Source organism: Biomphalaria glabrata, chromosome 11, assembly GCF_947242115.1.
Source record: "Biomphalaria glabrata chromosome 11, xgBioGlab47.1, whole genome shotgun sequence".
Taxonomy (NCBI): domain Eukaryota; kingdom Metazoa; phylum Mollusca; class Gastropoda; family Planorbidae; genus Biomphalaria; species Biomphalaria glabrata.
This window is the reverse complement of record NC_074721.1, coordinates 24,861,811-24,877,220: the sequence shown is the minus strand read 5'-3', so window position 1 is coordinate 24,877,220 and position 15,410 is coordinate 24,861,811. Positions and strand designations below refer to the sequence as shown.

General features: G+C 34.7%; 1 protein-coding gene across 1 annotated transcript in view; it reads left to right on the top strand.

The window, feature by feature from the left end:
* Window positions 1-15,410, top strand: part of LOC106070869 (protein disulfide-isomerase A5-like) — a 72,038-nt gene that overhangs the window by 43,986 nt on the left and 12,642 nt on the right. Inside the window, exons 19-21 of the mRNA XM_056004152.1 lie at window positions 1,684-1,879; window positions 12,224-12,291; window positions 13,467-13,545. Of these exons, the coding sequence (XP_055860127.1) occupies window positions 1,684-1,879; window positions 12,224-12,291; window positions 13,467-13,545 (343 nt within the window). The remainder of the gene's footprint in view (window positions 1-1,683; window positions 1,880-12,223; window positions 12,292-13,466; window positions 13,546-15,410) is intronic.

The following is a 15,410-nucleotide window of genomic DNA, read 5'->3' as shown; positions in this document are numbered from 1 at the left end:
ACCTGCATGATACACATATTTTTCGGTTTATAAATGGATGAGAAAAAACTTAATTTCATTGCTATCTACCAGGAATTCAATTTTTAAAAAATTAGGAGGTGTATCCTGTTTTTACCTTTTTAAAGATAGTCACAATTGTGGAACACTATAGATGTTATTTATTTGACCTGCGCATTCACTGTCATTTAGCTTAATATTTACATGGTGATTAAGATATCGGAATTTAGATCTGAGTTTGTATTAGTATACATAAATTTTAAAACATTTAGAGAATAATATTACATATAATATATAATTTATGATTACCAGACGTCCAGCAAAAAGAAAAAATCATAATACCATATTATATAGGCCTATATATAATATTAATATAACAAAAAAGAATTAAAGAATAGTGGAAAAAAAACCTTGTAAGGAAAGAGTATTATGACGTCAATTACAATTAAAGAAGAGGTAAAGAATCAAAAAGTGACAATGTGTGTCTTTAGCTTTAATGAAAATAAAATTAATGTAAAGGATAAGGAGTTCAAGTATTAGACTAATAAAATATATGCTTTATATAGGCTTTGTTCCGACATTTTTACCCTGTTCCGCAATTGTGACTTCTTAAAAAATCCTGTTCCGTAATTGTGACTACCCATATCTCAGTCGAATTGAATGTAAAATTTAAATATCTGTTGAAAAACTAAACAAAGCGCCTATTTTTATTGGAAAATGGATGGGCAATGCCTAGATACTTTTAGTTTTTCCATAGGTCTAACCATTACGGAGCAAAAAATTGAAAACTAAAAGTAGCTGCAAACTGTTCCGCAATAGTGACTCTACTCTACTTAAAGTCTCTCTGAAAGTCTTAAAACTTTTGAAAAGTAAATAATATTCACACATTCATTCAGTTCATATGAACACATTATCATAAAATATGATGTTAAACAAAATTTTGGTTCTAAGTACCCTTGGGTCTTTTTACAGTTACTATATTATAATTAATAGATGATAATATCTATTCAGAATGGACAATGCAAATAAAAATATGTATTGAAAAAAAACAACAACTAAAATGTTATATTGAAATCAAAAATATTCTTTAAAAATATAAGCTAGCCTAAAAGAAATATAGAAATTATTTTTAAAAATTATGAGGCGCTGTGGCTGAGTGGTTAAGTGCTTGGCTTCTGAACCGGGGGTTCTGGGTTCGACTTGGTGAAGACTGGGATTTTTTGTTTCAGGATCTTTGGGTGCCTCTGTGTCCACCCAGCTCTAATGGGTACCTGACATTAGTTAAAAAAAAGTAAAGGCAGTTGTGCTGGCCACATGACACTCTTGTAAATTGTGGGCCACAGAAACAGATGACCATTATATCATCTGCCCTATAGACCACAACTTGACAAGATCTGAAAATAGAACTTTTAAATTTTGGCTTTAAAAAACATTAGCTCAAAATTGTGTGTAAAAAATCATTTTTGGTAAATTTAACTGTGCGATTTTTTATCTTGAAAAAGGCTCAAATTAAGTAATAGCAGGTTAATTTATTTTTTTTTCATAATCCATAGCAAGTGGGAAAATCAGTCTATTAGCCATCAGGACTTTGAATTATTTATAGGAATTATAAATTCATATATCTAAAAGGAAAATATACTCTCAACTTCTTGTAATATCTCTAAATGTTTATGACATTGCTTTCAGAAAAATGATTTTATTACCTTCATGAAGGACCCTCAGAATGCTGCTGCTTCTTCTTCAAATAGTTTACCTGTAGAAACTTTAGAAAATCAGTGGAAATTTTTAAATGGTTATCAAAGCCTTCAATTTTTAACTTCCACTAACTTTGATTCAGTCATAGCAGAGAATGTGCAAACTTTGGTCATGTTTTATGCACCTTGTAAGTATGACTCTATTTTCATTTGATTTAGCAATTCAGAAATTCCACATTATTAATTGTCTTGATGAGGAGAGTCTAGCTCATTGACTTCTGCACAATGTCAGGGCATGGATGACATAATATTGCTTGATAACTTTTTGATTGAGTGGCAACTCTGATGTCTTTGTAATGTGTCAGAGTTCAATCTTATAACAACTAATTGTTTCATTATCAACTTCCACTAACTTTGATTTAATCATAGCAGAGATTATGAAAAATTTGGTGATTTAAATTATGAAGTTAGAATGACAGTCCATATTGTGTACTTCAACAACATTTATTTATCCCATCTCATCACTAATTCTCCTGCTATAACTTTTTATTTACCTGGAACAACTGAAATGTCCATCTTTCTTAAAGGTGAAATAGAAATGTTTCATTGCACAATTAGTGATGGGCAAAAGTTAACTAAAAAGTTAGAAACTTTTAGTTTAACTAAAAAAAAATAATTAAGGCCATTGTTTAACTAGAAAAAAAAAAGTTTAGTTAAAGTTGTAGTTTAATTAATTTTGTTTAGTTACTAACTAAAAAGTTTAATTAAAATTTGTACAACTTTTCAACATGTGGTCAGGGTTGTTACAACGCACATCCCTGTTTTCTGGTCATGTGAAATCAATAACTTTGATTATCAAAAACAAATGATGCAGTTAACAACTATTTAGTCCGTCTGCATTTGAAGAGGGTAAAGTAATATGTTAGTAGAAGTTATGGAGTAAATATTGTTAATTGAAAGTAGCAGTATTATAAAATGTTAAACATTTTTTTGCCAAAAGCTTCTATGCAATATTATGAATGGGGTTGTTCCGAATTTTTTAGTGAGCCACGTGGTGGTGTTTAATTTCTGTTTATAGTGGGAATTAGTGAGTTAGGTCAATATTTAGTGGTTTTAATCAATTCATTTGCGGCAAACACTAATTTTTTAACTGCAGGAACATCAAGTACACCCTTTTTATAGTTTAAGACTTATTATTGGGATCTAAGTCTAAATCAACAGCTAGGCCTATATAGATCTCAGACCTGCCTACCGTTACGCAAAATGCGTATTCGTTACGCAAAATCTCCCAAAAATGACCGTCAGTACTCAAATACGCATTTAACCCGTCGCGTTACGCATTTCGTATCCTTTCTCTTGACTAGCTTACGAGCGGTCACGGAGGTCACGCTAAGCCATCCTGTTGGGTCACAGAGGTCACAGTTGGGGGGGAGGAGGAACACAAAAGGTGGGGGAACACATTGTGACATTTTCAGATCTATACGTTGATTGGTTCTTATCGGAATTAGCAATTAGATTTAGTCTAGAAATGAAGAACACGAGAGTGAGGGAGTGGCCGGTTGGTACCAGGTTGGTACCGTCATATAGCTGATACACCAACATGGCTTTTTTTTTTGTAAGTTCATTAGTAGAAATTAATTATGTTGACTCCCTGATTCCCGTATTCATTTGTATAGAAAAAAATATCGAAATGCTATCGATTCAAAACACATTGATTGTAGATATCTAGTCTAGATCTAGATCTGGATTCTAGATCTAGAATCTAGATAACTTGTTATACAGGAATAGATCTAGCAGCTTTCTAGCTAGTCATTACGTTATGTCATGATTCTGTACATTACTCTACAATCTAGATCTAGATCCAATTTAGTTGTAGTATGATTTAGATTGACTAGATCTAGATCGATAACATCTACTATCATCTAGTCTAGATCTAAACTAGATTCTTAGTCTTAGTATAGAATAGATCAAGGATGAAGGTAGGCCTACGAAAAGTTTGGAGTAGACCTACATTTGTAGTGGATCCACGGCATCGGTTACACTCTTGAGCCCAGATCTAGAGTAGATTATATTCATTATATAGACATAGAATATAGATCTAGTCTAGATATCATCTCTATTGTCGTATTGATCTAGATTTAGATTGTAGATCTAATCATGACATCTAGATCTAATATTATATATTTATATATGTATATATATGTATGACATAAGTGGATCGCTTAAGTGTTACGCATTCTGGTGCCAAAATACGCATTTTGACCATCAGCGTTACGCATTTGGACTTTTTTTTGGTAGGCAGGTCTGAGATCTAAAAGCATTAGGAAAACCAACTATAGAAAAAAATCTTCATCCACACCCTCTCTGACTATAAAGTAAATAGACTGTGTCCAACTGATTTTAACAACCTGGTCAGCTAGACATACACATGTAGGCCTAGTGTACTGTATGTGTGTAGTCGATGATACTACAAGACTACCCTGCATTTTTTTCATTATGTGTTATGCAATAGTGTTTGCTTAATGTGGAGTGTCAGACAATAAAATAACACTGGCTTGCCTAGTCAAGCATGTTCGTAGATATATCTTACACTAAAATAGTTACACACCCTGCCTGCCCAGAAAGTAAATAGACGGTGTGTCCGACTGATTTTATAGACGTACACGTGTAGGCCTAATTAGTGTACTGTGTGTGCAGTCCATAGTGACAAGACCACCCTGTTTTTTTTTCCCTTGCGCGTTTAACGGTTATGCAATAGTGTTAGTTGTATTTTTAGTGGTCAGACAAGAAAATAGCACATAGGCATGTTTAGTCAAGCATGTATTTTACTCTATAAAATAGTTAAACATGTCAAATGTTTCTCAAAACTCCAACGATTTCGTTTCTATTTCTTTGGTTACTAGATCTAAATTTGAATTTCTAAATCTATGTTATTTAATGAGATTTTAAATTTTACCAGTATAAGTAAGATTTTCCGTTATATAATAAGATATTATAATTTAAAAAAGAATACCATTCTTTTCTAAAGGTTTTAATCTAAGGCAAAAATAGAAGGACACTTATTTATTTAGGCATCTTTTTTTTTATTTTACTGTGCATTAACGTTTATGTAAGAAACATATTCCTTATTACTGATTTTATTATGGATAAATGTTAAAAGAATAAGATCAAACCGTACCGTTGGCATACAGTTGGATGATTATATCTATGTAGGTCTACTTCAACCCCCCCCAAAAAAAAAAGTTATGAAAACTTTAATTAATTTTCTTTAGTTTAGTTTAACTATATTTTGAAATTCATGATAAACTCTTAGTTTAACTACTTTATTTTAGTTGAAAACTTTAAAAGTTAGTTTAGTTCCCATCACTATGCACAATATGATATTTATTCTTTATTTAAGGCATATGTTACATGTATATATATATATTAATATATATTAATTAACTTGAATCAAGAACCATGTCTTTCATGTAGGGCTTTAATAGACTGAATCTCTAACATGTTGTGAACCTATTCTCACAATGACTTACAAAATACAGTCAATATAAGAAGAACGCCAACTAATTTTATAAATCACATTCATCACAATCATCCAAAATTCAATTAACACTATTTTTTAACAATGAATGAATTATTTGTGTAAAGGCAAAATAATAATAAAAGTAAAAAAAAAAAATTTGATGGTCTACAAATTAGACATATTGAATATCTAATAAAATATTTATTTGGAGTTTAGTATACCAAGTATTAACTAATAGCCAAAGCCCCAATCTTTAATTATTCCACTTCCCAAGAAAGGAAACTTGAGGCAATACCAAAACTACAAAAAGTCAAGTCTGATCAGTCATTCTTACAAGAATAAATTTTAACAGACCTATAGGTCCTTTCTAAAAACAGGCAGGCTTCAGAGCAGGTAGAAGGCTTGTTAAACAAATGAAATTTAACATCCGACTGTTAAAAGAAAAATGCCTTCAACACCAAAAAAACAACAACACTGTTTTCTTAGACTTCAAAAAGTTTCTGACTGTATAATGGCAAGTGATGAGGCAGTTCAGCATAAATGAAAACATTATCAATGTTATAAAAACTCTTTACCACAATGCGATAGGTCAGCACTTCTGAACTACTGAATTGGAAAAAGTTTTAGGACAACCATAGGTGTGCGGCTAGGATGCATGTTCTTCCAAGTTCTTTTAAACATTTTTCTAGAACATATCGAGATAGAAACTCTGGAAAGATTAACTCCTACCTTGACCATAAACTGTCGCCCTTTTACCAACCTAAGGTTTGTAATGATATAGACCTCGTTGTAAAAAAAAGAAGATCTTACTTCAGCAAGAGCAGTTGGAATGGAAATTAGTGCTGAAAAAGCAAAGTACTAGTTTGTGTTGGAGATAATATATGTTGTATACTGTTGAATGGTCAAATTTTGAAGTTGATTTATTGATTCATATAAATACTTAGGGTAAAACATAACAAGAGATGGAGGATCACTAAAAGAGATAAAAACCCATTTGAGTTTGACTTCTGACATCATGAGTAATCTCAGGAAAATCCAGAAAGTAACAACAGCTTCCAAGTCAAATTAAAACTTTATTAAAAATTAATGGTTAGAGGTTGAAAGAAGAATTCAAACATTTGAAAGAAAATGCTACAGAAAACTGCTGGGTTTCAGATAACATTAAAAGAAAACAAATGAATTTGTGCTTTTACAAGTCATCAGTCTGGTTGGTGAAAAGAAAGAACTCCTCAATAGACTCCTGAAGAGAATAAAGCTGAGCTGGTAGGGTGATATTATTAGTCATGACTAGGGGTGCACCGAATAGTCGCTCCGGCTTCTGCTGAATATTCAGCATTTTTTCACTATTTTGCAATATTCGGCTCCAATCAGATATCACTACCGGATAGTAAAAAACTACAGTGTAGTACCTATATTTCTATTAATATTGTTAGGCGCCTCTGCGCTAAGTCTTTTCCAGATACGCCAAACAGAGGTAACACTTAAATATCGAAACAACACAGGCGAAAAGCAAACAATATAAAGGTAGTCGACGCTGATAAACGATGTCGAACAAGAAGTTTAATACTCAATGAAGGAATTCGTCAAACTAAATCTCCACATCAATAAAAATATACCAATATTCATAAAGTGGACATGATTCAATAATGTCAGTTCTGAAATACATTAACTTTTTTGTTTCAAATAAAAGAATTTCTTTTTAAAACTATAAACTATGACTGTGCGCCAAATATCTTTTAGTACAAAAACAAGGCGTGTTTATCTAAATAGAATTAAAACTTCACATTATAAATTCGAATTACATACATAACAGCGATGGCTGACACATTTTAAAAAATTTTCTTGAACCTTTGAGTGGGCTAGTTAACACGTAGTATTTTTAACTACGTCACGCTGACCAGACATCTGTCTAGATGTGCGGGGTATATCTCCAGAGGTAGAGATGAACAGCCCCCACCTTCTTTTCTTTGTTTAGTCCATAACATTGAGTTCATAGATAGACAGCTGACCACATCAAGCCAGATGTCAACGTGTTGACACTGTCTATAGGTCACATCTTATGAGGGAACTGAGTTTGTTTACTTGGAGAAGAATTTTTATTAGGGGGCTGGACTACAAGCCATATCTCTATAAGGTTAATCTGGTATGAGTTTGTTTATTATGAGATAGGTTGTTAATCAAGGGTCTGGACCACAAGCCACACTTTTTATACTATTGACCGGGTAATGTTTGTTTACTTTGAGTTAAGTCTCAATTAGGGAAGGCACGACATGGCCTAAATTGTGCCGATGTGCCTCAAATAAAAAATCAAATCAATCTCAATTAGGGGGCTGGACTATGAGCCAAACATTTACATGGTTAACCTGGTATGAGTTTGTTTATTTGGAGAAATGTTATCAATCAAGGGTCTGGACCACAAGCCACACCTTTTACACATTTAACCAGGTAATAAGTTTGTTTACTTTGAGTTAAGTCTCAGTTAGGGGGCTGGACTACAAGCCAAACATCTACGCTGTTACCAAGATTGGTAACTTGGAGAAAATGTCAATTATGAGGTTGGACATAAAACACACACCTACAGAGTGATTTTTGCAACCCTAAAACCAAGAGTATATTATTAATAATTATTATATTTAATAGCTTAGTAAGCTAGGAACTAATTTTAATGTAGATACAAATAGAAAGGATCTGTGTATATTAGCATAGAAGACACTGACCAGAGGTATCTTTAAAGGGAGGGCTCAAGAGACTCAACACCCCCAACTTCTTACTTGTTTAATCCGTGACACTTAATGTATTGATAGACATTGACCATTCTTAACGCAGAATGGATTAACGCAAATTAAGACATATTGACACTGTCTAGAGGTCACTAGATGATGACACTAAGTTTGTTTACTTGGAGGGAAATGTCAATTAAGGCGCTGAACTACACTACACACCCCTACAAGTATTTTGTTACACAAGCCACGGGAATAAAAGTGGATTGTAAGGGCCTTTAGTAAATTGGATAGTAATAATAATGGCTGATAAAAAGTCACTCATTAAGGAACTTAAGAAGAAATGCCAAAAGTCATTAAACATACTAAGAGTACTCAGCCATACGGACTGGGGAGCTGACAGAGATACCTTGCTGCTGCTCTATCGGAGTCTAATTCGATCCAAGCTAGACTACGGATCCATAATATATGGAGCAGCAAGGAAGTCGTACCTAAAAATACTGGAACCAATACAAAATGCTGCCCTGCGTCTCTGTCTCGGCGCGTTTCGTACATCACCTATCCCAAGTCTCCATGTGGAGGCTGGAGAACTCCCCATGGATATAAGAATGAAAAAGCTTGCAATGCAGTATATAGTCAAGCTAAAATCCAACCCCACGAACCCTGCTTTTGACTCCATATTTAACCCCACAGAGGTAGAATTATACAATCGAAGGCCTAACGTCATACAGCCCATCCAAAATTTAACCCCACCCATTGACCAAATCTCTAAAATAGAAACCCCTCAGAATCCTCCTTGGCTAATGAATAAACCTAAATTAAATTTATCCCTCCTTAATTTCAAAAAAGAAAATACAGACCCAAGCATACTACAAGTCCACTTTAGGGAACTGCAGGAGAGCTACGGAGATTGTGGCACCATCTACACAGACGGATCCAAAATGGAGGGAAAGGTCGCGTGTGCCTGCTCCTTTCGGAACAAAACAATCTCCCGTAGACTCCCCGATGGCTGCTCCATCTTTACGGCCGAATTGCACGCAATATTGCTTGCACTTATGACCGTAAAAGCATCAGAAAGGAGTAAATTTATAATCTGCTCCGACTCCAAATCTGCATTGCAAGCTTTGGGGCGGATGAAGACTGACATCCCATTGGTACATAAGAGCCTGAAGCTGTTGGACCTAATAACAGCCGACCGTAGGGATGTCACCTTCATCTGGGTCCCCTCCCATGTTGGCATTGAGGGAAACGAAGCCGCAGACAGAGAAGCAAAGAGAGCCCTAAATCATGCGGTGTCAGGAACCCAAATTCCCTACTCGGACCTGAGACAAAGTATTGCCTCTGCCACCTATCGAGAGTGGCAGAACCGATGGGAGGCTGAGACTCACAGTAAACTCAGGCAGATTGTGGCGGATGTCAGGTGGCGGCCCACATCTAAGGGTCTGACAAGGCGTGGTAGCACAACCATGTCCAGACTTAGGATTGGCCACACCTACATCACGCACTCTTTTGTACTGAAGAGAGAGGAGCCCCCACTTTGCGAGTACTGTGACTCTCGCCTCACCGTGGAACATATCCTCGTTGATTGCCCCAGATACCAGGATGTCAGGGCGAAACATTTTAGAGCCACTAATCTAAAAACACTATTTAATAATGTCGACCCTGGGAAGGTACTGGGCTTTATTCGGGAAGTGGGGCTATCTACGAAGATCTGATTTCTGAATTTGTGAACATGCACTATTTACATTAGATTTTTACCAAATATTTAAATTTTTACTACCTTTACTATTTTAACTGTGAATAGACCTTAATTTTAATTATATTACTGTATAGAATCTGGCCCTTGTTATTTAGAGAGAGAGTAGTCCTCAATGGACTGCAGGCACGACATGGCCTAAATTGTGCCGATGTGCCTCAAATCAACAAATTAAATTAATTAAAAAGTCACTTATATGGCATTACTTTAATGTCAAAACAATTGACAACTCTAAAGCAGTTTGCAATGCTCATAAAATAGTACTGTCACATGGTAAACCAGGCAAATCTTACTCTTGTGTTAGGTGTGTCTTGATTGAATCACAATATTCTTAATAATAATTCAAGAGTGTCAAGTAACTCCTTGTTATTACTGTATTTACTTAAGATATATACTTAGCCACTATCTGTATTAGGCATAAACCAGCAGCGGTTTGTGGCCTTTAAAACACAAACCTAATGACAAGTTGATGGTGTCAAATACATGAACACAAACATCATTATATATTCTGCATGGGTCATCCCACATACTACTTTACAATTGGTGGCCTCATAGATATATACACACACCATCTCGTTACAAAGATTAGCTTATGATAAGCATATCTGTTAAAAAATGCTGTTTAATTTATCAATCAGTAATAGAGTTTAAAGCAAGAAAGTAAATAAAAGAAAAAAAAAATATGAATATAGGTATGTTATATAGAAGATTTGCTAAAACTTCAGTAAAACGAGCTGTTTGAGTCATGTAGGTATTTGGCTCCAGCTCTAGCCAGATATCAAATTTTACTATCCGGTCATATCCGGCTCTGGCCGAATATCAAAAAGTACTATCCGGTGCAATCCTAGTCATGTCTCACTTTCACAAGACATCCTTCAAGGTAATGTGGAGGGAGATTGAAGAAAGGATTGTCCAAAGAAAAGCTGGCTGGACATCATGAAAGAATGGGCTGTCTCTTGATAGTCTGCTAAGAAAGGATTGTCCAAAGAAAAGCTGGCTGGACATCATGAAAGAATGGGCTGTCTCTTGATAGTCTGCTAAGAAAGGATTGTCCAAAGAAAAGCTGGCTGGACATCATGAAAGAATGGGCTGTCTCTTGATAGTCTGCTAAGAACAGCTGCTGACTGGAAAGAGTGGAGGGATTTGATTATATATATATTTATAGTTTGTCCATCGTGGTTCAGTGATGACCACATTTGTCATCAGGGGGCTGAGGGCTTTGCACTGAGGTTTTGTGCCTCTTCATGCTGCTGGTGAGACCTACGTGAGCCCAGAATGTTAGGCTACATACTCAACAAGTTATTCCAGCTTGTACTGAGTCACTGGCCTTGCTTTTTTTTTCTCTGATCCTTTTCTTCTGGTGGTTTCTTGCAGCATAGTAAGATCATTTGACTGTTTCTTTGGAGGCAAGCTTAGAACAGTGCTATCAATATCTAAATCTCTCTCATTCGGATTCACCTTCTTGACCACACTTTGTTCCTCCCTCAGAACCAAGCTTCATAATGAAACATTAATTCCGCTTGACTGTTAGGTGTTCAAATGACAGCATGTTACTAGGTCTACTTCTTCTGTTAGCAGAATATTCTTATAAGATCTAATAATCTTCATCAGAAGGACTGGCCAGTACAGGTCAGGTTGGTAAAGAAGTCCCTGAACCACTTTTTCAGTTGAACCCAAAATGTTTTTTTTATGTGTTCTGTTAGTTGAAGTATATAATAAGAACCAGATGGATTGAAACACATACTTGAACACTATTTCTTATTGAGTGACATTCAGTTCATGGATTTGGGAATGTAGAAAATTCATCTATAGAGGTAAAAAGATACATGTTTCTTGAAATAGGTTCCTTAGCATGCTAATTCTCTCAAATGGTTGAGTTGATTTAATTAGCTCTCTGGTTTTCTGCTTTAAAAAATCAGAGCTTCACCTCAGAACAAGTTTAACCTGGCCACACATCTGACATTCTCACAGAAGAATGTTAGATTCTTAGCTCTCACATTTTGTAACACTCATGTAACTCCTGTATGGCAGAGTAGTTTGAGATCATTATGAGGGAGGTGAAAGTGCAAGCTACACTGTTCTTGTAGTCTGGGCAAGGACATGAACAAGAGAGCTCCTTATCTAAAATCTTCAAATTTGTGTATTTTAGCTTTGTTTGATCTACTGTACAAAAAAAGAAAAATAATTGCTGGTTATACACAAAGTATAAAGTCAATTTGAAGAAGCAACCCATAAAGGGGACTAATTCAACTTATACCATCACTGCAGTCAAGTAAAATTTCTTTCTCTTGTTTGAGATACCAAACAAAATAATTTATTACCGATAGTTGATTAAGTAATTGATTAATTGTTTAAATTGATTCTTGTGTTGTCAGGTAAAAGAGTTGGTATAAGCTTTGTAAAAACCCACACCACACTCCAGACGTTCTCTCACACTTTTCACATTTTGTTTGAAGAAAAACCAGTTGATGCTATGTGTGTTTGTTGTTTCTTTAATATGATATCTATGATTTATGACTTTTTTGCATTCCTACAGGGTGTGGACATTGTAAACAAATGAAACCAGACTTTGCAGAAGCTGCAGAAATAGTGAAAAAAGAAGGAGTAATAATAGTTTTATTTATATATATATTTTTCTTTTCATGAAATGATTAAGAAATAATAATATTTTTAAAGTTAAGATTAGTTGTTTTTTTTTGTACAATTCTGGCAAACTCATGTCTATTTAGTTATTTATTCTTCCGTCTCCAATATAACTACTACTCTACTCTCCTAGATAGCTGCTACTCTAAAATTTTCAGCTGTTACTAAAATTTATTTTGTTAAAATCTATTATTACATGACCTAAATATAAATACATTAAAATTCAGTGTAAATGCATGCTTAAAAAAATGTTCATTATTGCCTTAAAACCTAGACATTAATCTTATCTTACAAATGAAAAATACTTTTTTAGGAATGACACTGTAAAACATTAAATTTTATGTGTAATATTGTATATATTCAATGTAGAATTATTTATCATTAGTTTGTTTTCTTTTTGATTGGTATACCTACATCTTATTTTTACTTGGGTGTGGCAGCAAGAGTTCTTGACTATTTGTTTAAGGATATTTAACATTTCCTTGAAATATAGTTTTTCCCCCTGATTTTCTGCCTAGTCTTATGAATTGTAGGATTGAATATATAATCTGAATACTTTGTTCAAATTCCTGTTAGGGTCGATGAAGTGTTCATCTAACATGTGCTTTTAAACAAATTATAAGTTAAATACATTTATATATTTGCTGTTGTCGTGGTTGCTGTTCTTTGTTATCCTTACAGCCTGCATGATCAACAAATACAAATGACATTTTGAATGGCTATTATTCATTGTGATTAGGCCATATGTATTTCTTATTAAGTCATTTTGTTTAAGCATCATAATGTGAAACTGAATGAACAAGGCTGATTTCATGTCAGCCAATTACTGTCAGTAATTGTTATGTTCTTTAGAAATGTTTCTTTATATTGATGTTTATAGAAAGCCAATATATTTGATGTATATCAGTTATCTAGCTCATAAGTAGACACAATTCAGTTAAAAACTATTTTGAGAAAAACAATATACTTAACAAAAATCATTGTAATATTTTTGTAGGGGAAAAAATTACTTTAGAATATAAAAACACCATTCTAAATTCAAGACTGACTATTAGTCTATTCAGATACCTGTTTTGATAATGCTACGAAATTCTTGTGAAACTTGTTTTACAGTTTATTATAATTTTGTTTAACAGCTTGGTACTTTAGGTGTAGTGGATGCAACCATAGAAAAAGAATTGGCTGATAAATTTAATATAAAAGGATTTCCAACACGTAAGTTTGATACATGTGGTGACCATTAATAGCACAATTAATAAGAAATTACTATAGACATCTACTAGCACAGGCCACACCTGTTGATTTGTTCCTAGACAATATTTATGTAGGCTGGAAACTGTCAGCCCTCCTTTTTATTGGCACTTCCTATAAAACATTTGAACAAAAGCTAAAGCAGTGTGCTTTCTGTGCTGTGAACCGATCAAATATTTTTAAAGAGTTTATCCAAGAGTACAATTTCAAACAACACTTCCAAACAAAACATCCTGATGCAATCTCACAGATGTAGACATACAAATAAAATTCAGGAGTTTATAAATTGACAAAGCAGGAAACAGTCTTCACCAAACAATCATCACTACAAGAAGCTGCAACAGAAGTTAGTTGGGTGCCCAGCCACAAGATTGTCAAACAGAACAATCCCTTTTAAAATGGTGAATTTGTTTAAAAATGCTTGTCAGAAGCAGCCAAAATGTCTCCTGAACAGAAAAAAAAATTTCATAGCATTACTCTGTCAAATAGAACTGTAATTAGCCTTGTTGAAATGATAGCTGATAACACCTGATGCACCAACTTCACAATACAAGCAAGGAATGTTTGTGGTAGATGCTGGCATTGGGAGAAACTACTGATGTTGGCATGGAACAAGATGGCAAGTGTAACAACTATGCTTTAACTGTGATGAATGATCAAATTAATAAGTAATATTCTCACCATTCACTTTGACCTTTCCACTGTGTCATTCACCAGGAAAGTTTGTGCAAAGCTGTATTGAATATCAAGCATGTTATTGACCCATTCATAGTGATCAACTTTATCAGGAATAGGGGTTTTAACCACAGGTAGTTTAGAGAACCACTTAAAGATTTTAAAACTGTGCATTCAGATAGACACGCACACAAATACCACAAACACGTACATGCGCATATATATCAGAAACACATTTTATACGACCCTCCTTATAAAAAGGTTGCCCACCCCTGATCTAGGGTGATTATTATATGAAAAGATATCTGAGCTGGCCATTTTCCGTGTGGCACGCTTTTCTTCAAGAATCAAGGTCCATGTTTTCTTGCTGTCTATAACTTTCTTGGTCACCATCTCTCTTCAACTAGTGCGGTCTAAGGCTACGTCTTCCCAATGGTCAGTATCGATGTTTACTGATTTTAAATCCCTTTTTATCACATCAATGTAACAGAGGTGGGGGCGACCAGTTTTTCTTGAGCCAGACGCAAGTTGCCCGTATAGAATGATTTTTGGGATGCGATTGTCCTCCATCTGGCTAACATATCTGAGGACCATAAAGATGCTGTGAGGATCTCAGTATTGCACTCTTTCTTTCCATGTTATTTTTAAGATCCTTTGAATGAAGCGCAAGTAGAATGAGTTTAGTTTTCTCTCATTTTTTGTCGGTTGTCCACGACTCGCTGCCTTACAGTAGTGTGCTAAGAACGCATGCCTTGTAGACCTCCATTTTGGTCGCTGTTTTTCTTGGTCGGAGTCTAGCAAAGGTTGATGCATTTTTTGATCTCCTCTTCTAGTGACAGGTCACCTTGAATTGTAGATCCAAGGTAGCAGAATTCCTTTACGGCATCTAGCTTGTTATCGTCAATGAGGATGGATGGTGGTGCTGTTGCAGGTGGTCCCATAACATTAGTTTTCTTTGTGCTAATGGTTAGGCCTTACTCTTTGCAAGCCTTAGAGAAGCAGGACATTTGTGACTGAAGCTCCTCTTGTGAGTGTGCCACTACCGCTGCCTCGTCCGCAAAGAGCATATCTCTTATTAGGGTGGTTCTGGTTTTAGTTTTGACCCTCAGTCTAGAAATATTTAGTAGTTTGCCATCGAATCTGGAATGAAGATA